The sequence below is a fragment of the Anser brachyrhynchus genome (genome assembly GCF_964034855.1).
Source record: "Anser brachyrhynchus genome assembly, chromosome: Z".
Classification (NCBI taxonomy): domain Eukaryota; kingdom Metazoa; phylum Chordata; class Aves; order Anseriformes; family Anatidae; genus Anser; species Anser brachyrhynchus.
In genome coordinates this window covers 69,212,525-69,235,611 of record NC_137697.1, presented here as the reverse complement: position 1 = coordinate 69,235,611, position 23,087 = coordinate 69,212,525, and the positions used below count along the sequence as shown (strand labels likewise).

The 23,087-nt window shown below is 38.1% G+C and overlaps 1 protein-coding gene across 2 annotated transcripts in view; it reads left to right on the top strand.

Annotated features, from left to right (window-relative positions):
• The first annotated feature begins 7,831 nt into the window (after window positions 1-7,831).
• SHOC1 (shortage in chiasmata 1) overlaps window positions 7,832-23,087 on the top strand; it is a 48,417-nt gene continuing 33,161 nt past the window's right edge. The window contains exons 1-9 of one of the 2 annotated variants that reach the window (XR_013943321.1): window positions 7,832-8,380; window positions 9,491-9,572; window positions 13,569-13,698; window positions 14,293-14,374; window positions 16,743-16,933; window positions 19,032-19,194; window positions 20,386-20,488; window positions 21,178-21,334; window positions 22,620-22,727. Coding sequence is in view for 1 of the 2 variants with exons in the window: in XM_080573320.1 (XP_080429446.1) it covers window positions 9,528-9,572; window positions 13,569-13,698; window positions 14,293-14,374; window positions 16,743-16,933; window positions 19,032-19,194; window positions 20,386-20,488; window positions 21,178-21,334; window positions 22,620-22,727 (979 nt within the window). In the remaining variant the exon portion in view is untranslated. The remainder of the gene's footprint in view (window positions 8,381-9,490; window positions 9,573-13,568; window positions 13,699-14,292; window positions 14,375-16,742; window positions 16,934-19,031; window positions 19,195-20,385; window positions 20,489-21,177; window positions 21,335-22,619; window positions 22,728-23,087) is intronic. The other variant, XM_080573320.1, reaches the window with a different exon arrangement.

Genomic DNA, 23,087 nt, shown 5'->3' with positions numbered 1-23,087 from the left:
TATACATAAACAAGATTTTCCCAGGTGCTGTTCCACCTCTAAAAACTTACACAACTGATCATATTTATATAACTATATGTACAAGTATGAGACAGAATGATTCTACCAACAACACTCATGATCTTGCAATGGATAGCCTAAGAACAGAGCCAACAATGGTTAGGAATAAGTTGGTTTAAAAATTTCCTAGGTCAAGAGGAGACAGTAGTCATTTATTAGTCTTCACAAGTCTGCATAATTATTTGATTTGATAGCCCTTGGGGGAAAAAACAAAACTAAACAAAACAAACTGACCATTTGCTTGTCCTCTTCTTCTTTTACAACACTGCTCAGAAAGAATTTGACATAAGTGGATGTTGATGCTTCTCTGTTGTGAAAAGAAACAAAACAAACCAACAAACCAAAAGTCTGGATCTGTAGTTTGAAAAGGAGAGCTTTAGTTTGAATGGGTGAATAAAAAGATGGGTAAAAATTCCTTGGATGATCAGACTCGGAAGGTGGTGGTTAATGGGTCATATTCAGCCTGGAGGCAGGTAACAAGTTTGGTACCCCAAGGATCTGTGCTGCAAGCCATGCTGTCTAAGACCTCTGTCAGTGACCTGAACAAGGCAAGGGGGTGCAATCACCCCACATGTGAAGATGACACCAAGTTATGGGGACCAGTCAATACCCACAAGGGCTGGTTTGCTGTCCAGAGGGGTCTGAGCAAGCGGGTGGAGTGGTCTGACATCAACCCCAGGAGATGCAGCCAGGACAAAAGCCCATGGAGCAGCTCCTGAGACGCAGCAGGTGGTGAGCTGAGCAGGGGCCAGCAACACACGGGGTAGAAACAGCAGGCATAGGCTCAAACAGCAGAGGTTCAGACTGCAGGGAAGGAAAAGTGTTTGCCTGCAAAGACAGCCAGGCAATGGAGCCAGAACACAGTAAGGTTATCCCACCTCCATCCCTGGAGATTTCCAAACCTCCACTGGGTAAATCCCTGAGCAAGCTCACCTGATCTCACATCTGAGCCTGCTAGAGCAGAGTGTTAGTCTAGAGACCTCCTGGTGTCCCTTCCAGTTAGATTATCCTGTGATCCTATAACGCTTTCCTCATTAACAAACTATGTATTGAATGCACAAAAATCAAAGCTGTCACTTCCAACTATCAGACCTGAAACATCTTATTTTATATATGCCCTCAGCATAATTTAAAACAAGTTGTCTAGATTTCCTTACTCTGACTCTTCTTTTTCTTCCCCACATTCTACAATAGAATGAAAGAATTCTTCCAGACCCTGAGCAGCCACCTGGAAGGCTAAGAAGGCTAACTCATCCACAGCCTCTACATCCAACGACATTTACACAAAATGCAAGGCAAATGAAACAGCAATATATTCTGTTCAGTTTCTTATATCTCTGTCTTTTCAGTATCTGAGCATCACAGGTGAAGTAGAAGCCAACGCAGGACCCAAGGACACACTACACAGCTGCACTGCCGGTCCCCATACTTTTCTCTCTGAAACTGTTTTCTCGCATCCTTCACAGAATTTTCCAGCCTTCCACTCAAGGCTGAGGCAGAAAAGCATGTCTCTTTCAACACTCATTTTCCATATGGATATAATTACATGTCACAATGCAGTCACTGATACAAAGCAGCAACTTGATTAGAAGACATTATACGAAGCTAGGCTTCTGAATTGATGACTGTGGTACACTTAAGTATTTTATTAACTATACTGTGTAGCTATCCTTTTTCTCTGTGTCTCGTGTCTCTGGATGCCTGATCTCATTATGCTGTCTTCAAACTGTACTCTACATTTGTTTTGTTCATTTAAGCTGGCTTATAAAAATTCTTGATGAATAAAATGGAAAATATTTGTACCATTTACATCTCTATGGAGGTTTTGAACAACTCACACTGGAGGAATACAAATTCTGAGAGAACAAATCAGGCCATTATGTGTTACCTGATGAGATAAATCCTCTGAAAGAGAGTGAATTGATCCCTCTAGTAAAAATAAAATTAAAAAAAAATAAAACAAAGCACATATTCATACATATTCAATATTTTATGTTTTCAAAGCAATACATAGCAAAGTATTTATTTTCTGCAAATCACAAGTAGTTCTTTATATGTTTACTTCTTTCTTTCCTTCGTGATATTTTTACATTCAGTTGTGATTTTTATGACTAGTACAGAATGAAATGAGACAAGAAAAGAAGACATAAAGGTACACAGCCAAATTCTCAATTAAAATGAGTTGGTGCAGCTTATATAATATAACAGTGAATGGCACCAGCTATGATCCAGCTCATGATGGACTATTTTCTGAAGAACAATGAACTATAGTCAAGATTATGACTTCATTCACAGTAATCTTGTGCCCAACCCTCCAGTATCTATTAAAAAATGTCTTTCTGGAGTTCAATAAACACTTTTATGGGTGCTGAGGAGAGAGCACAGCAGCAGACTCCATAGCACAGTTGAGAACTAAAATTAAACATCTCATGACCATTTCTTGCAATACAAAAAAATAGCCCTGCTGACAAAGATGAGGATGAGAAACACAAGCACCGGATATATTTCATCTTTATTCTCCCCACAATCCTTACCCAGATCAACTGCTAGCTGGCATCTATCTCTTCCATGGAATTCTCAGCAGCCCTCACAAGGGATCAAACTAAGATGCAGGATGTAGTTTTATCAGGAGAAATGTGTTTGCCCAGTGAGTGCCCAGGCTATCACTTTGATTTCACATATTCCCTGAAGTCCTCCTTCACGGACGAAGGCTTTTTCCGGGTTAGATAGTGAGCTGGAAAGGCTTCTTCCACTATTGATCTCACTCATATCAGTACTAGTATTCCTAGTATGCCACTTACTGGATTTTATCAGCCAAACAGTCTCCAACCACCTGTTTAAAAGTTGTTTGTACAGACACACAGATCTATGGGTTTATAGAGTCAAGGAGATAAGTTTCAACTGCTGGCACTCTTCTTCTGCAGGATGTGTACACCAGTAACTCTTCAATCTGATGAAGAAAATCTGTAGATAGCATAGTCTTCATGGGACATCCTTACCTCCACATGCACATGCATCCACCTGCATCTTTACCTCCTCACAGTATGTGCTGTTGCCTTGTTTCTTGGAGTAGATGCAGACCATATATTATGCAGTGGCATACTGTATGTAATTTGGCAAGTGTGTGCTTGGCTGATGTAGCTGCCAAGCCTTTATCCATCGTATTTGAAAAGACCTGTCAGTCAGGTGAAGCTCCGGTGACTGGAAAAAGGGAAATATCACTCCTATTTTTAAAAAGAGTAGGAAGGGAACTACAGACCAGTAAGCCTCACCTCTGTGTCTGGCAAGATCATGGAAAAAATCCTCCTGGAAGCAATATCAAGGCACATGCAGGACAAGGAGGGGATCCAGGACAGCCAGCATGGCTTCACCAAGGGCAAATTGTGCCTGACCAGTCTGGTGGCCTTCTACAATGCAGTGACTGCACCATTTGACAGAGGAAGACAGACTGATGTCATCTACCTGGACTTCTGCAAAGCCTTCAACACGGTCCCATATGACAATCTAGTCTACGAATTGGGGAGAGATGGACTTGATGGCTGGACCATTCAGTGGATGAAGAATTGGCTTGAAGGTCACACCCAGAGAGTGGTGGTCAATGGCTCTATGTCCAAGCGGAGGCCGGTGACTAGTGGTGTCCCTCACGGGTCTGTCCTGGGACCGGTACTATTTAATATCTTTACCAACGACATAGACAGTGGGATCAAGTGCACCCTCAGCAAGTTAGCAGATGACACCAAGCTGAGTGGTGCAGTCACACAACAGAAGGAAGGGATGCCATCCAGAGGGACCTGGACAGGCTGGAGAAGTGGGTGAAGGGAATGAGGTTCAACAAGTCCAAGTGCAAGGTGCTGCACCTGGGCCAGGGCAATCCCAGCCAGGTCGAGGGAGGTGATTGTCCCCTTCTGCTCTGCTGTCATGAGCCCCCACCTGGAGTGCTGTGTCCAGGTCTGGGGCTCCCAGCACAAGAAGGATGTGGGGCTGTTAGAACAAGTCCATAGGAGGGCCATGAAGATGACCAGAGGGCTGGAGCACCTCTCCTATGAAGAAAGGCTGAGAGAGCTGGGGATGTTCAGCCTGGAGAAGAGAGGACTCTGGGGTCACCTTATTGCAGCTTTTCAATATGTAAAGGGGGCTTATAAAAAAGATGGAGAGCAACTTTTTGCTTGGTTTTAAACTAAAAGAGGGGAGATTTAGATTAAAAGTTAGGAGGAAATTCTTCAGTCAGAGGGTGGTGAGGCACTGGAAAGGTTGCCCAGAGAAGCTGTGGATGCCCCATCGCTGGAGGTGTTAAAGGTCAGGTTGGACAAGGCCCTGAGCAGCCTGATCTAGGGAGTGACAGCCCTGCCTATGGCAGTGTGGTTGGAACTAGATGAACTTAAAAGTCCCTTCCAACCTCAGCCATTCTGCAATTCTATGATTAGGCAGTACTTGATCTAACTACTGACTGTCATTACTTTTACATTTTCCAGGTACTTCAAGGGCTTTGCTGCTGAGGGGCATTTCTCTGCAGTAATATGCTGTTCAATTACCCATTTCTCTGCAAGTTAGAATCAAAATATTCCATAAATAATTTTGGCTTAAACTGTAATCTTCAGAAGTCTCCAGAGCTACATGTGATGACAGAGTTCTTGATTTAACAGTATAAGAATAATATACTGTTCTTTCATTTCCTGGTCTGGGGTAAAAACATGTATTTATCTGTATTCCAGCTGGGAGAGCAGCACTTCTGAAATATATTTTTTTGAAGTTCCTGTATTTTGTGTATTATCCCTACAGGGCCCAAGGATTTCTCTGGAAAACGTCTTCTGGCATACTAGAATATAAAAATATTCTAAAAAATATGAATACTCAGGTATCAATCAAGTACTACCATTTGCACTTTTCATAGGACCTATTCTGGATAGAGCTACAGAGTACTCTCCCCTTCCATCTGCAGCAGGACCATATAACTGCAACACCTAGAAGACTCCAACTGTATTCACTCTATCCATTACTCTGCAGGCCTCACAGCAGTTTTCCAAAGGCAGTAATTTTCTGATGAAGGAGCCATTACTCCTTAAGGAGCCATGTGCTCTTCGCACTACAGTTGCTGTGAATGGAAGAACCAACCCGGGAAATATCTGCAATGTACCTGCATTTTGAAAAACTCTATGTGAATGCTAGGCTAAACCCATGCTCTCAGGTGAAAAAAAAAGAAAAAAAAAAAAAAACAGTATTTCTTAGTGATAAAGACATCATCTGTCCATATAATTTTTACTTAACTTTTTTGCTTTTTCTGAAGTACAAAAGCTAGTATAGCTCTTAAAACCAGAGTGATAAGTGTCAGATTTATTTTCCCCAAAAAGATCTATCCCCACAAAGCACTCAACCTTTACGGAGTTTTTGGAGGAACCATGTTTCCTGGACTCCCTGAGTAGTGTAATGGCATCTGCTGCAGCATTACTGGAGTTTCTGCACTTGTGGCGCACCTCCACTTCTCAGGTAACAGGAGGAGGCAAGGACATGCAACGTCACGGCCCTGCTGGTGACAACCATGGTAAGAAGTCACCATTCCAGCAAGCAGATAATTGCAGCTGGGACTTGTGAAAAATATGGGAGGTGAGGGGGCAATGGGGTGATTCTTGCAGCAAGCCTTCAGCTTTCTGCCAATCCAGGGAATTGTCTGAGCCCGGACCACAAGAGACATTAAATGCTCAACTGGCTGCTGTGAAACTCAATTTGTTCAACAGATGTCAGCCCGAAGGCTGCAGAGCAATTTAGGCAGCCAATTAAAAGCAAAAAGAAAGCCTTTCCCTCAAAGTTGACAGCTATTTGTGGAAACTCATATTTCACATGCTTGCTGAGCATATGAAATGGAAGCATTTCTAGATATTAAATTCCGACTTCCTACTGTTTCTATTCCCAAGGCAACAGACAGTAGATCAGCAGAAGTGTAAATTTACATAATATCACTTTAAACACTAACATTATTATTTTTGTTTGTTTCCTTAGCTTCTTCTCCCATACAAGCTGCTACCAGCAGACATAAGATGAAACTTACTTAGTTATATTTATCACATTCAAAGTATTTACATCTCTGCTTTTTAAGACCACAAGTTTTCCAATCTGCTCCTCCCAAGAACATGAATCAGGAGCTTTTCTTTCACATAGATTAGGGACAGCCTGCTTCTGACCCCTTGGAGCAACAGATGCATGGGTTCTTTGGATTGCCAGTGATACATTCACTGTCTGCAAAGCCCATGCAAACACCAAAAGTATGAGTAATACAGCCTGGCTATAAACGTGTTAAAATGTATAAAGCGACTCTATAGAGATTTCTAGGTTTCGTGGGGAGGCACTTGGCATAACCAAGTGTCTGAATCTTACCCAAAGGTGTCCCAACGTGGGGTAAGAGAGGCTCAGCTCATTGACTGATCCCAGAATTCAGAAAGTATCTTTCATTACATGATGGTATCATCCCTAACATCCTCTCTCCCTTAAGCTAATTTATATTATTTTCTATCTTTTAGGTGGAGCTTGAGTGACTCTAGTCGTTCATATCTTTGTTACATTTGGTGTGATATTTTCTCACTTTGCTTTTAGAAGTATTGACTAGAAAAAAATTAAAGTGCAAGCTCAATGAGGTATGCTTACACTTTGGAGGTGAGTACCCTTTGGGATGGAGGTATGTTTTGATATTATCATGATATTATAACAGGCAAAGTTCACCAAAAGGACAGCATTTTGTCAAAACCATGACAGGCCATTGGCTCGGGGTAGTAAATGTGAAGCTTATCAGTTCCAGTGTGCACAAGAACAATTAAATTCCCATCTTATCACAGAGCCTGTCCACAGTGTCTCCACTCCGCCCCACCCTCCGTACAGTTCCTCTCAGAGTCATCACTCTAAGTTCCCCCGGTGTGGCCAACATCTAAGGTTGAAGGCCTAGGGAACTTCTACGGAGCGCAGCTACAATCCACCCTGGAAGCTTCTTCAATGATGTACCTTTTCTGTAAAATACGAATATAAGCTTAATTTCCAAGCCACCTCGGGCAATTATTCAATAAGAGGGGAGGTGGTGAACTGCTTTGTAGTGCTGTTAAAAGGGTTAAACCACAGCAGCCTTTTTGGTGCCCAGCACAGAGTACAAAGGTTGAGATGACAAGTGCAGTGTGTGCAGTTTTGGGTGCCACAGTATAAGAAAGATGTAAAACTGTTAGCAAGTGTCCAAAGGTGGGCAAAAAATATGGTAAATGGTCTTGGGGGGAAGACGTATTAGGAGTGGCTGAGGTCCCTGGGTTTGCTCAGCCCAGAGCAGAGCAGGCCGAGGGGAGGCCTCATGGCGGCCTGCAGCTCCCTCACGAGGGGAGCGGAGGGGCAGGCGCTGAGCTCTGCTCTCTGGGGACAGCGACAGGACCCGAGGGGACGGCATGGAGCTGGGGCAGGGGAGGGTCAGGCTGGGGGTTAGGGAAAGGTTCTGCACCCAGAGGGGGGTCGGGCACTGGGACAGGCTCCCCAGGGCAGTGGGCACGGCACCGACCTGCCAGAGATCAAGATGTGTTTGGACAGCGCTGTCAGACATTTGGGTCAGATTTTTTAATTTATTATTTTATTTTTGGTGGTCCTTTGGGTACCCAGGAGTTGGACTCGATAATCCCTATGGGTCCCTTCCAGTTTCGATTTCCTATCATTCAGCCCCCCCCTCAGCGACCCCCCCCAGCGCCCGCCCCCCTCAGCCCGCCCCCAGCGCCGGCGCGGGCACGCGCCCCGCCGCACGTAGGCACGGCCGCGAGGGCAGACCGTTGGCGGCCGGGGGGGCGGGGCCTCCCCGCCAGCAGCCAATCAGAGGCGCGGAGCGCGCTTCCCGCGCGGCAGAGGCCGGGGCTCCACCTCAGGCCGCCCGCGCTGGCGCCCAGGGGCGAACCCTGAGGGGATCCGTGAGGGGAAGGGAGGGCGATGCAGGGTTGTGTTCTCCTACAGTGTTATTATTTCTCTTTGAAATCTTACGAGGTTTTAAATAAGTTTAGAGCTCCTCGTTCCCTCACAGACTAAGCCCTGCTTTATCTGGTTAAATTGGTGACTACAGCATACCCGATTGAGATGGTTATGATGTTGGTTGTTTGGCACACCCTTAAGCCAGTCATAACTAAAGTGGCTGTTAAGCGCTCTCCTACTTTGCAGCATTAATTCACAGGCAGTGCAAGTGATAGTCGTAATCCTATGGCTTAGTATTTAGTTGATGCACAGTTACATTGCTACAGAGAATTCTTAGTAAACAATACACGTTAGTACCCAAAGCTGCACTTCCACTGTGTGTCCTTCTGCTGTTAGTATTAAGGTACAAATCTGTCCCCCCCTTCAAGTTCATTCCCTCTCACTTCACCCGCCCACACCAAGTCTTTTGGACTTGATGGAGGGTCCAGCAGGCTGTCTGGAGGTTTCCTCAGCATCTCCAAGGTTTTGGTACACTGGTCTGCTTTCCACTGTCTCTGGGCATCCATTTTCCTTCCACCAGAAGATTCCCCTCTGCTTCCTCTCACATCTGATTTTATGCCTTATTCCTTGTTTGTGTTGTGTGTGTTTTTTTTCCTTCTCCTGAAACCAGCCTTTTGCCTTCCCTGCACTTCTTTTCACTGTCCTGACTGCTTTCAAGTAAGCAGCCAGCCCTTAATTACTTTTCCTCATTGCTCCCAATTCTGTTACATCCATACCCAAATTTGCTCTTTCTGACACCATTATTGAGGCAATTTTAGCCTAATACCATATCTACTGGCAACCTTGCATCCCAGGTCTCCCTTATGGCCTTACAATTCATGTTTGTTATGTTTCATTTACATCATTCACTTTTTGGATAGACTTATCTTACTTTACCCTTAACTCTGCTACCTAATTTTAATTTAGAACACATACTCTTACCTAATAAACACCTGAGCACTCACAGCATATCTGCGTCTTGGTGTAGTTTTCATCTGACTCCTGGCTGCCATCAGAAGCATTGGTTAATCTAGAGCCCTGCTGTTCTGTCAGGACCTCTTGCTCACAGCTAGCCCATATGATGAGCACTTGTAAAACTGAAGGAGAGAAAAACAGTCCCCTCATATCTACAGGAATCAGTGAAAAGTTAGCCATTTAGATAGGTGAACTACATTCTTTTAATTAAAATCCACAAAAATTTCATAGAATCATTTCAGTTCTCATAATTATTGGCTAGGGGAGAGAATCTTTATTGGTGACATTCACTTGAAGGGTTGTAAGGTTTTCTGTGAAATGCACACACAGCAAGAGGTATAGCTTAAAGGAAAAAAAAAAAAAGCCCAGCTTCTTTGGATTAAAATCAAGTGTCTTTGGAAGTGTCAAGGAAGCTATTCTTGTTGAACCTTAATTCCAACATTCTCTTTCAACACTTTGGTATAAGAACTTTTTAACCCATCTTCTATATTTGTTTTAGACAACTGAAGTGCTGAAAGCATCACAAAACAAGAAAGATGTTCACAGCTTTAAAGTATCACTCAACAGACTATTTATATGAGGTACATTTTTACTATTTCTCTTAATATTTTGAAAGAAAAAGAGCAGTAATCGAAGAAAAGATTTAATATACATTAAAAATGTAGAGAACTAACTTCTTAGAAATTGTGTTTCAGTGAGGTTGTTTTACTGCATTGTTACTGGAATAACAGTGATTACAGTTTTTTAATAGAAATTTAAAGTACAATTTTGCCAAAACTGAAAAGAATCAATTTTTTGATTGTCTGTTGCATTTACAGTTGTGTTTCCTAGCCAGTTTTCCTGCTTAGAGCTTTCTTTGCAGCGCACACTGTGCTTTTAATGCATTAAATTAAATTAATTACCTTTTGGGGAGCTAATCCAGTTTTTCAGCTACTTTAATATGCATTAGGGTAATGCTACAAAACACTGTGTTTCCTACTGATGGTAGGGAAGAGTATTTCTTTGTAATGTTTTAGATTAAATTTAAATTTCATGGAAAGCAGATGTTTTTGACATATGCAATGAATCTTTTGGCTATAAAAACATTGATTCTTTAATAACATACAAGCATTATGAAGTGCTGTTTTCCTTCCTGTCTACATCCATGCGGTGTTACCAAGTGCTTATCAATTGGTGCAATGTCTTACCTAATTGAGTTTTTACTTATTTACATTTTCAAAGAAAAGATATGTGCCCTTTTAAAGATGTCTCCAGCAGAGTGGTGCTTTGCCTGGAGGGGATATTTCTAGTGTGTGAGAAGAATGAAGTAGCAAGACATGATGTCTTCAAGCGTTCAGGGAGAGTGCAAGTACATTCACAAGTAGTCCTTGCACATAGCTGGAGAAATGCAACCCAGAATTGGTCCGGGATACTATTTGTGGGTAAACTGAGATCCATGTTATGAAATACCTTGCCCACATCCCTTTTCACAGAGTGCAGAAACTGTTCCATATAGTACCTCTGCACGTTCTTAGTGTTTTCTTAGGATGTAGCATCTGTCTTTCAACATTTGTGTGAAAACCTTCCTGCAGTAGTTCCATTCAGTTTGAACTTAAGGTGTTTCTGTGGTATATGTAACTATAAAAAGGAGGTATGTTAGCAAAACGTGTAAAAGACCATTGTGGAAAACAGAAGAATTAGATTCATGCCTTTTCTTGCCTGAATTTTGAGGAGTCAGGCAGTGCAGACAGCAGGACAAGTGAGAAGAGGTAGAAGATAAATGTTTAGTGACCTGCTGAATGGCTGCTAGCTCTTTAATACCACCAGAAGGGGTTAATGGTTGTGGTCATACTTTTTGAGGTATTAAGGATCTGACTGTGCAAGGGCTGTGATGTGTTAAAACTGCAGCTTCTCGTTCCACTCTTGTACTTAGCTTCTCCCGTCCTCCTAGAGGGTACCTGATAGTTAAATGGACTTTTCAGACATCTGTTACATGAAGTGCAGTTGCCTAATGGTTCCAATTTTAGGAAATGCTGGAATTTGATAGGAGTATCAAACTGATTGCTGCACATGTTTAGCTGAGCTGGGTGTGGAGTCCTGCTCTTAATATTATTGTTGCACATTTTTATAAATCCCGGACAAACTTTTTCCAACCGCCCAGTTTAAATATTTTTTTGAAGAAATAGGTTGTTTCTGGAAGGGGTCTCAGGCTGGGTGTTAGGAAAAGGTTCTTCACCGAGAGGGTGGTCAGGCACTGGGACAGGCTCCCCAGGGCAGTGGTCACAGCACCAGGCCTGCTGGAGCTGAATAAGCCTTTGGACAGTGCTGTCAGATATATGGTCTTGTTTTTGGGTGGTCCTGTTTGAGGCCTGGGTTTGGACTCAAGGATCCTTGTGTTTCTCTCCCAACTCGGGATATTCTGTGATTTTCAGTCATTACAGGCACAAGGGTTAGATTCCTCATGCTGCTGAGTTTTGTAGGTGTAATTACAAAGTAATTTAGCAGTTCAGCATTCCCTTGTGTCTTAAACTGACAGTATAGGCAAACCGAATGGAACTATAAAAATGCACATATTGTCTTTTGGTAAAACAGAAATTTACAGGGAACTGTACATTAAGAAATATGAATAAATACACATTGATTAAATGATATATCCATTAATGCTGTCTTTTAAAAGCACTTTTATATATTTAAGACAGGCAAGAAAAGCTAAGTAGTAGCAGAATCTATAAAGGAAACTAATTCAGGTTAACCTTTACACTCAGAACATTCATTTAACATATTCCGTAAAATGCACAGTTTGCATGTTACAAGGCCACCATCTGTGAAGATAGCCCTAGGATATACTTGTTTTACTTACCAAACATTAGTGAGTGAAAACAAACTTAATTATAGGCCATTAAATTAAAGTTATCCTCAGTAAAACTACACACTGGTCTTTACAATTTCTTTCTAATCCCCATCATTTATTGCTTGCATTTACTTGTTTAGTAATTTCTACTTAAACTCCAGCAGCTGATTTTTCTATAACCTCAGAGTTCTTCGGAAGCTGTTGTATCACAATCCTTATAGCTTGTTTTGATGAAGAGGAAGGTTATCATCAGCTCTGTTCTGTGATCTGTGGCAGGAACTGCATTAGCTGTACTTTATTTGACAACAAAGGCAGTTTTAGCAGTAACTTCAATACAGATTATTCAAGATGGTGTATGGCCACTGGCATGTAGCATGTAGGTCCAATTGTCTGGTTCTGTTTTCTTCATTCAGAATTAGTAGAGGAGATCCCTAAATTAACATCACCTTTTGCCTTAAGCAAAAGGGAATACACTGGATGAATATGGTTTTCATTGAATTTTTACAATAGCCTTCTAAAGAAAAGATAGTATAATGGCAGTGGGTTTTTGCCTTTTTGTTAAAATTAATTGCCATTAACAGTTCTGGGAACTGTAAGTATCCCACAGATGATTAAACTGAAAAGGAAAAAGGATTGGTAATGCTGACCTTTGACAGAAGTGACTTGAGTTTGTTCATGTTGCTTCCCAGGCCTTTTTTGTTTTGTTTTGTTTTGTTTTTCCACTTACTCTCTAACTATGCAAAAAGGTTTCAGAAAGTGTGGCTGAGAGCACAGTTCTTCTGACAGTAATCCAAGTCAGTGAACTATCTTTAGTTTATCATCTGAAACGTCTGACTGTACAAACTGTAACTGGCTTGGCAGCATATGCTGAAGTGGGTGGACATCTCTACGACTGAAGCAACACAGCTAAAGTCAGGCTGTGGACTTAGAAGTAGAGAGGGGCTTCTAGTCTCACTCATGACACTCTACATGCTTCTACAGCTATTTATCTTTTCCAATATGCCCTTATACCCCAGAATTTTGGACACTACTTATTCCTAAACAATATACTTAATAAATTCAACCCCCTATATAAGAATTATTTTTCTCTGCTTCCTAAACTCACTGATTATTCTGGAACTCAGTGTTATTCATACAGTACTGCACGTGGGCATTTGTGACAAAAGAACTGTTGGTCGGTTTATTGAAGGTGGTGTGGAATGAAAAGTCACTGAAATTGCCGTGTTGACTATTTAATTCTAGAATTCAGCTAATTACTGCCAAGTTCCCCTGTTATTTTTAATGAAGATAAAATGATTCGTATAGGCCTTTTTTTACTTGATAATGTCACATGAAAACTGAGAGGCTTTAGAATACTTGAGCACTTACAACAGCAATAGTAGGAGTCACTGTAAATTGGTGCTAGCCAGCTTACACACATGTGCCTGTTCAGGAGGCCAATACAAGTGTGATGATAAGCACCTGTAACTGCACAAGATAAGTTTAGGTAAGTGTAGCTAAACTTATGCCAAGTTTTGCATGTGCAGAAGTGTAGATTAAAAGTTAAATATCAGGTCTGGTAAATGTTAATATCTTCTCTTAGTTTGGACTGTATGTCAGTTTTACCAAAAAAAAAAAAAGAACTTAAATATAAAATGTTATGTTTTAGTAGTAAACACTTGGATACAGTGGGACTAAAGAGCAAGTGCACCAAAAGAAGAATAGAAGTATGTTTCATAATCTTAACACATGCCTTCTTTTTGTGCAGAGCATGGCAAGGCAGAAGTTTTCCATCTGTAGATTATCACTATGCTTTCCTCCCTGTTTGCAACAACATGAAAAGTGTCATCTGACTGGACTCTTTGCTGATGATAAGTATAGGAAGCCATGGACTAGAGGTATGTTATATAATTTTTAGTTTAAATTCTCTGTGGATTAGAAAAAATCTTGTGTTTGGGCATAATATGCTGAAGTCTGGTAGGAGGAAAATATACTTCCAGACATATCAGTATACCAGGTCACATAACATTTGAAGGTAGCATTCGTTAGTTGTCTAAGTAGGAACAGATGGGTATTGGATATTTATTTGTGTATGGTACCATAAATGAGGGTGATGTTTGTTTAGTTTGTGGGAATATCTGTAAAGCTGCTGAATTAATCAAATACAGTATAGCATGTCATGGGACAGGCTGTTATGGAAGAAAAATATTGCTTGTAGATAAGTAACTAAAATCCGATTGATTGGGAGAAGCTCGAAAGATGATGTTGAAATTTCAAGATACGGGAAAAGGTGGGGATTTCCAAGCACAGAGGGAAAGATGTATGATTATAGACTTAAGTACTTGCATCTTTCTGGCTTATTTTCATTTACTGTTGCTAATGAAAAATATTGTTTCTTCTGTGCATAGGAGCTATAGTTTAGCCATTCCAATCTATATGTATAGATAAAAAAATAATATTTTGTGTGATTTTTTTCTCTGTTTATGTCTCAGTTACATCAACACAGAACACAATTGCTATTTCAGTGCTGGATCAGTGGAAGAAAAGTTTATCTGTGGAGGATTTCCTGGAAAAGTCAGTAACCTTAACTTGCAAAGATATATGACTCCTTTGATGTCATTCAGGTGCTTTGTGAATCATAAGCTAATGAGGATAATAGAATATGAAAATGTTTTCTAATGGTAGCAAGTGAATAGCGCACTGAAGCTCTGTTAACAGACAGCTTAAAGATATCTTTTTCGCTAAAAGTAGTACTATATTTTTATGGAGTTCTGTGCTTCCTTGTCTCATTTTTATAATTGCTTTGTAACCTATTTCTGACATTGAAGAAAGTCCCTGAAGTCTGTGTATGACCGTGAAAGTAAACCACGAGGACATTTTCCACACCCCTGCTTGAAGAAGGCAGGTATCTCTCATAAATGGAGATAGAGCTATCCAAAGAACACTATTTATAGACTTTTGAAAAGAAGCAAAAAGCAACAGAAAAAAATCCAGCTTATATCATACCAATAAAAGATAGAAGATAGAATAGAAATAGAGTTCATTTTGAAAACAGGTTTCCAACGTGGCGTGTACAGCATACATAAGACATGAAAGAAAATATTTTTTCTGTGAAACCAGTAAATTGTGTATAGTTCTGCTCGCAAATGTTTGTCAATATGAAAGACATAGAGAAATTACACTAGCGGTTTTACAGGCCAATCTAAAATCTATGTTATCTTCAAGTCTGTAGATAAATAAAGAAAGGGAAAAAAAAAGGTGTGAAGAAAAGTTGTGGTTACGTAATTAAGCAATCATATATACAGACAAAATGCTAGCACCAGGCTTGCCAGTACCTTACAGTGTCATTTTCTGTGATTTCACTATGTTACAGTCTTCAATTGTATTGCTACATACTATTTTTATTTTATTTTTTGTACGTAAACCTCTGCTTATTCACAGTACAGAAATGATCATGCTCACAGAATGCATCAGGGCTGTACATTGGTTTATGTGGTTGTCTATGCAATTCTGCCTCTGTTGCAGCAATGGAGAGGTGCTTTTTGTAGATGTGGTACTATCTGAAGGGGAAGTTCATAGTTTTTTAAGACAATAGTTACTACAAGAGAAGAAAACTAGAATAAAGAGCACATACATGGGAGGTTTTCTGGGAAAAAAAAATATCTTTACCCCTAATTTAAAAGGGCAGTTAACTGCCTTAGTGTTTATCTGTATAATCCTTAAATCATTTGTTAATGATCATAAAAGACTGGATATTTTCCCAATAATGTAATTTCTCATGTAATTCATGGACCTTGGTTAAAGAAATCAAATGCTGCCTAGGGAACTGATTCTATTTTTGCTGTTGCCAAAAAATCAGTGTGATTTTGGGCAAGGCACTCGAACTAAGAAGTCTGCAGTTACCCATTGAATGTGCTTCTCTTACTTTCTTGCAGACCTAAAGAAGATGATGGGTGCTCATAAGATGGTTGGAGAGTACTAGTGCTTGAACAATGTAAAAATGCCAAATAGCTTCCAAGACTAGGGAGTTTAATATCTTAAATTGACACCTAGCATGAGTGTCTTGGTCCTGTTCTAGAGAACTGAGCTTTTATTGCCATTTTTGTGGGAATCTCATAAATATTAATTACTTTCTGTTTTTCTTACAATGCTATTGGAAATATCCAAAATAGCATAACTGTATTAATTTGGATTTTGTTAAAGGGCCTACAGCTATATGCTGAATAGCGAAGATAATAGCATTGAACAATTTTCATTATTCAGTCAGCCACTTCAGAAATGTTAGCGCTATCAGTCAGAGTCATTTATTGTTCAATCAATTCATATGGATAATGGAGCATTAACAGGGGCATATTTTAAATAGCAATTACACATATTTTATCCAAATGTATAATTAGCATAGAACAACGACTTTCTGTTGTCAAATAATTTTGCTATTTATTTGGTAACCTTTTTTCTCCCTGACAGATAGCAGTAATAATGAAATTGGTGTGAAAAGTGACAGGAAAATGAAATGGTTTTGTTTCTTCATTTATCCCATATTTCACCTCCTGCAGTTCCTACTATGCTTGCAATTTCTGCATGTGAAACATGAATATACTTTTAACGCATCAGATTCTTGGTCATAAGTGTTATGACATCAATAGGTTTGATGATTTATTTTTCAAACATTACCCTTTGTTCAATTCCACGCTGAGGGTGAATTTAAAGGGCTTTTTCTTGTGGAAGTTTTAAAACTAATTTGAGAGTAGAGAGGTTGAACTTTGGATTTATATTTCAGTAGTGGTAATAACTTGTAATTTCCAATCTTTCTCACCAAATACAGTGACTATCAAAATTCTTAGAGTGTATTTCTGAGTGCCATCGATTCACTTGGGAAGCAAGGAAGTTATGAAAGTGTTCTTACAGCAGCTCAAGTATCAGATTTTTTTCTTCTTTTTAGGAAACCTATCACTTCTCTGGAGTTCCATAGTAATAATGAATTGATAGAAGTTATTCCAAGTTCAAATCCCTTCTCTCAGACTGACACAGAAGAACTTTATTTACTCAATAAGAATATCTGTATGGAAGAATCAACTCAAGACAAATATTTGAAGGCTGACTGTGCCTCTGAACTTAAAGAACAATGGCAAGGTAAAGTATTTGATTCACTGTCTTATAACTGTTTACAGAGTAAGCCTGTTAACTTCTAAAAGTTTTTTGTGTGTTTCGCATTTTGTTCATTTGAAGAGATCATTTGAGTGATCACATTCTTTGCCATTTAATAGAGATTTATTTGCTAGAGAAGCAGGGCTTAACAGTTCAAGATAGATACAAGCCAAAAGAAGTTTCAGGCCGATCAAGCATATGGCAAAAGTTGTACCAAAAGTATCACAACAAACAGATCCTGTTAGGCATTGGTCAAAATGCTAATGATCCTTTGTACTTCAATAAAATTATATTCCTGAGGCATGTTCTTTTGCCATAGCAAGAAGAGAAAGAAGTAAGCAGTTTCTGCTTTGTTGCTTGGATGAAGGTGTTTCAAACTGGATAGTGTTCCTTAGTGTTTTTGACTATTTTCTGGTTGGTAGTGCCCAAATAGATACACTATGAACTATCCGGGTTTATTTTACATAGTTTGTCCACCACTAATTAGATTTGTTTAGGAAAAGAAAGTAACTTATCAATTACTAAGGCCTTTGCTCCACAGTGGCACAGAGGATGCAAGTGGTTCTTAATGCAATATTGTACAAGATAACATTTACTTTGAACACAGTATCAATAATGAATCTGTATTGCAGTTAATAATTGAAACTAATCTTAGTTCATCTCATTAAGCAATTACCTGATTTTTTTCCAGAGCTAGGTGGTATATTACAAAATATTTTCATAATTAATAAAGCTGTCTATATTATGTGTTTACAAAGAGAATAAAAAGAATTCAGATGCTTTCCCATGTCTTAGCTCTTGCTTTTTAGAAACAACCTCAAGAGAGCTAAATTTCCATGGACTGAAAGAAAAAAATAAGAAAATTCATAAAACTTTTTTTTCTCTGAGGTTACAGATCATTATTTTGTTTAAGAAAAAGTAGGCAAAATAAAGAGAGTAGATTTTCCTTTTATAAGAGAACATCAAGCTATTCACTATTCTGTTGACAGGTTTATTAAATTAACAGTTCAATAATAATCTATCAGTGTAACCACTGCATTACCGCAACCCATTTTTCTAACTTACTGTTGCATTAAAGAAGGAAATGGTAGCAAAAGGCTCATCTTTGTGGAAAATGTTTATTCTAACATTTTTTAAAGCCATGATTTTGAAAGGTTTCAAAGCTATTTTGGGTCACTGAGAATCTGTTAGTTAATGCTAACTAGTCTGCTGACAGCATAAAACTAGCTAATTTTCAGTAAAGGCATGAAGTGAATACTAAACATACAGTGAATACTAAAACATAGGAATTTACTGATAGGTAAAAGTTATTAGAAGTGGAATATTATGTGTGATGTGACATACCTTCTTGACAACCTGTAATGAAAAAAGAGGATAATATCAACTTAATAAAGAACATGATACAGAATTTGAAATGATAATTTAAAATATGTATTTCCTAGAGATAGGTAATATTTTAATTCAAAATAGCTTCTTTTATTAGTGCAAGGTGGTATTTTTTTCTACCAGCCTGTGCATATTAAAGTGTTTCATAGTTATTCCTGTTAATGTTAAATTCAAAATAAATTGAGTTCCATAATTTCATCTTTCTTGAAATCATAATCATTTATATTTTTGTCTGTTTCTTTTTTCAATAAATTTATCATTGTTGCAGAACTAGAGAATCCACATTCGCATTTAGATGTCTATGAAGAGACTGCTTCACTGCGTTTTGAAATATATGAACCTGTCCAGAATTTCTCTGAATTAAGTTACTCAGCCAAAACCTACCTTAAAAGTTCCTTTATAATACTTGGTAGTGCAAACAAGAAAATGAAAAGAATGTAGCTTTTCTTTTTAACAGGTGTTACATAAAACAAAAGAAAAAAAAATAAAGAAAACCAAAGCTTATCAGGTGAACAAATGGAAATCTAAACTGGGTTCCATATAAAACTTAAAAATCCTAAAATATTTGAACTGAGAAATAGTTATTGTTTTGCTAATATTTATAGCATTTGGACAGCTGCTTCACAGTTCTGTTTATTCTGATCATTGTAATTATTTTTATACTGTTTGACAATGTATTTTTTCTTTTTTTCTTCAGATTTACATGTTGGAGACGAACTTATTTTTGTTGATAATCTTGAAAACTACCATAAAAAGCTTCCACATTCATCTGCACTTCTGGACAGACTAAAATTTTTTTTAGTGAGAGATCCTCTTTCAGATTCTGAAGGTCAGAATTTAAGAGAAGAGAACATTTTTAGGTATCTACAAATTATATAATATTAAACATAACTAATAGCTTGTGAGTTAGCAGTTTAACACCTCATATGCTTTTTAACTAATTTAACAATTAAAGACTTCAGCTTTTCTTCTTTCATAGGAAAAAATGAATAGGATAGCATTTATATGTACTATTTAAGAAAAGTGAATAAATGAAATAAAGTCATTTTTATATTCTGCAAGTATTAAATATGCTCAGGATTTTAGTTTTGGAATTCTGAAAAAATGTCTGTCTTTAGGAGACCTGGTACTCACTGACTGATTTCCTGTCAGTAAAATGGCACTAAATTTACTTGGGCCAGGATTTTACACATGCTTCTGTGTTCCTTTTTCTCCTCCTCTCTGTTGTGCAGTCAGTAAATCCATTCTTTTAGCCCACTGTTCTTCAAGGTCAAATATTAATTATTTTTCTGTCTTTCCTTATTTTCATATTGTCAGTTTGATTGAATTTAATTGAATGGCGTCTTACGTCAGGGATTTGAACAAAATGGATCATCAAAATATATGTCATATTCAGAATGTACCCAGTATTTTGTAATACATTAATCTGTGTATATATATTCATAAAGTCTGGCTAAATTTTCTGCTGATTTACTCCATGTCTGGATGACTTGTATAACTTCCTTTGCACTTGACAGGGTTGCATGATTCACAAGCAAGGCAAAACAGAATTCAAATGACTTAACTGTACCTACATAATAATAGAACAAGGAGGACTGTGACTATTTTCCTGTTGTTTTTTTTTTTTCAAACATGAGCTTTGATCTTCCAGTGAGTTCTGATCATAAGACTCTGCGCACATGTAGAGTTTCGTAAATGTCATAGAATCATATAGGTTGGAAAAGACCTCTAAGATCATCTAGTCTAACCTGTATATATATATCCTACGAAGAGAACATGCTTCAAATTCCACAATAACTTTTAAGAAATACCAATCAATGTGAGAAAAAATGCTAGTGTGGACTTTGACAGAAATAGATGTGATCTGCTGATGCACAGCCAGCAAAGCCACCAGACCTCTTATGGTGGGAGCCTAAATCACCTACAGAGCACACAGGGAGATGCATATACACAAAGGGATACAATTAGACAAATTTCTATTGAATATAAAGTCTTAGATTTCAGTCTTAGATTTGAAGTAATCACTTGCTTTGTTTTCTGATCTTCTAAAGGGAACTCTTGACTTTTCACAATGAAATGGAGATGCAGGAGAGTAAAAAAGAATTGCAGGCAATTAAAGAGACCTTCTGTACAATAACTTTAAATGATAAAGAGGTATCATGATGTTGTTTCTTGCCAATTATTGTGTTAGTGGTCAGTTTGTGTGTCATCTGCAAGTCATTTCACTAATTTTTTTTTCATACTTGCTAAATATTTGAACCTCACCTGTTTCTGAGATTAGAAAAACACTAGTATTATTTGTATATTTTTAACTTTTGAATACCATTGTTAAGAATCTCCACTCTAATCATCTGTTTCTACTGCAACCTGATGTGTTGATAGTTTTATGTAGGCAATGCTACACTAAGAATAAAAAGGAACCAGAACAGAATGCCACAATATGCCCATAGAAAATGGGAAGTTCTAATATGTGTTTTGGGATTTGGCTTCTTTTAAAAAAAAAAAAAAATTCTCCATTTTACAACATTCTATCAAAATAATCTTTCAATTAAATAAATGAGGATTTTACTTGATTTGTAACTGTAAGTTTAGATCTACTCTTCTTATTCCACTGGCTCTTTTTGAAATTCTGTATGCTATCATTATTTTTCTGTATATTGAGCAAAGCTTTGTGTATGCTGTATACATGTCATATGACTTCCTTCCTGAAAGCTCTTAGATCAGGCTAGAAATAATTTAATTTAATTAACTATTTCAAGATTTTTAAAAAGTTTAGACTGTACAATAATATCAAAAGAAACTTAAAATTTACTTAGCATTTTATGGTGATTAATATTTTTCAGTATTTCATGTTGCCTGTTGAGTTAGAATTCTGCAAAAACAGCAACAGCAGATCAGATTCCATTAAGACTCCATCGTATTTGGAACTGAAAGAGCTGTTAAATGTAGCTCCAGAAACTGTGGCTGATGAAGGCATGTGTGAAGAGGTGATCAAAGAAGGTGAGTACTGGTTTTCTTATATGCTCGACCCAATTTTCCTATTGTTTTCACAGATTTAATACAATATAGCTCTTTTACAATCAGTTCACTTAGAATTTATTTATTAATTTATTTTAATTTATTTATTGGAGTGTATCAGATGAGAATTTTGATACATGAAATCATGAACTGTGCTATATGCATATTTCAAAGTATTAGAAATGTTTTCTCAAATAGCCAAGGGGAAATGACCTATTTGCCCTTAGGTTCAATCGTCGGTTACGTGGCAATCTTGGAAATAAATGTAAAATGAGCCATGATATCTGTTCCTCCATGATTACGGTAATTTAATGTTACGTTTTATTATCTGTAACTAAATTTGATTTCAGAGACATCCCCAAGAGATTATATGTAGTATGTTCATTCCATATACATTCTTTGTATTACGTTGTAATTGCATATGCAAAAGCAGATTTCTGGAAAAAAAAAAAAAGGGTTAAATACGCCCATGGCCAACAGAAATATTCTAAATAGCAGTAGTAACTTCTCCAAAGGAATTTAATAAAAGTTACCATATTCTTTTACACTGCAGATAAGTACAACTTTAAAGACAGTTATTAGCCTGGATTGATGCCTGTGAAAGTATTCTGTATAGCTAAGAGAAGACAGTGTCTGATACTTTTAATTTTGATTTAAAAAAAAAAAAAGTTTGCATTGTTTTTGGCAAACAAGCGAGGAAAACTACTTCTTTGTTGGGGCAAAAAGTTAAGAGTAATCTTAACTTAAAGAGTAAAGCTTAAAAAATTACTTGTATATTTAACATGGACAGTTCCATGTTCATTCCTCTGATACATATAGTACATCACAACATATATGCCATGTTTATAGTACCAAGCTGAATGACACAGCCTCCACTACAGAGGTTTGAGGATTTTGTACATAACTGTTGGTCTATTCTTTTTTATTCTGTTTTAGTGCTCTTTAGTTGCAAGAAAACCTACATACAAAGATACTTAGTAAACTACATTGATGCTACCTACTTGTTCCAGACATCACATCACTGTGGTCACAAGAATGTTGAGTAGTTCAGATGCTGACTACCCTACCCTGCAATTTTTTTTTGTCACCTTTAAGAGTCAAGACTGGGCACTGCTCTGATCAGTCACAACATTTGGTGTTACTAAGCGTAACTTTAATTTTTCATAATGATAAATTTTGGAGATCCACTAAGTATTTTTTTTAATTGCTTTGACAGTAAAAAGAAATAAATGGTTTATTTATGGCACCTTTTAAAATCTGTTTTCAGATCTTAAAGCAGAAATTTCAAACAAAATTGAAGTTTCCAAATACTGTCCTATACCAGGAGAGCTTTGCTCCAGTAACAGCACAAGTATGTTGGAATCCTGTGAGTCAGGTAGGAAGACCTACACCCGGTGCTGATACTTAAAATAATTTTTCAAGCGATTGTCCCCAAATTCTGTTCTTCACACTTCGTATCAACTCAAAGTGTCTGTGTTATGGTGGTTTTGTCTTGAGCTTTTGCGTTGTTCCACCTAAACAAAGTTGTATCTAGTTTCCATCTGGAGATTTTTTCCTTGCAGGATTAACTTTAGTCTGAACCTATTCAGCTACCTGCCTGCTCTTTACTTCTAATGCTTCTGATATGCAGGAGGAGCTCAAGCGCAGTAGGTTTGGACAGCTTGGGACTCGCCTGTATAGAGAAGTAACAAGTTGGCCATGGGCATGTCTAGGATCTTGTCCATTCTTTCAGTGT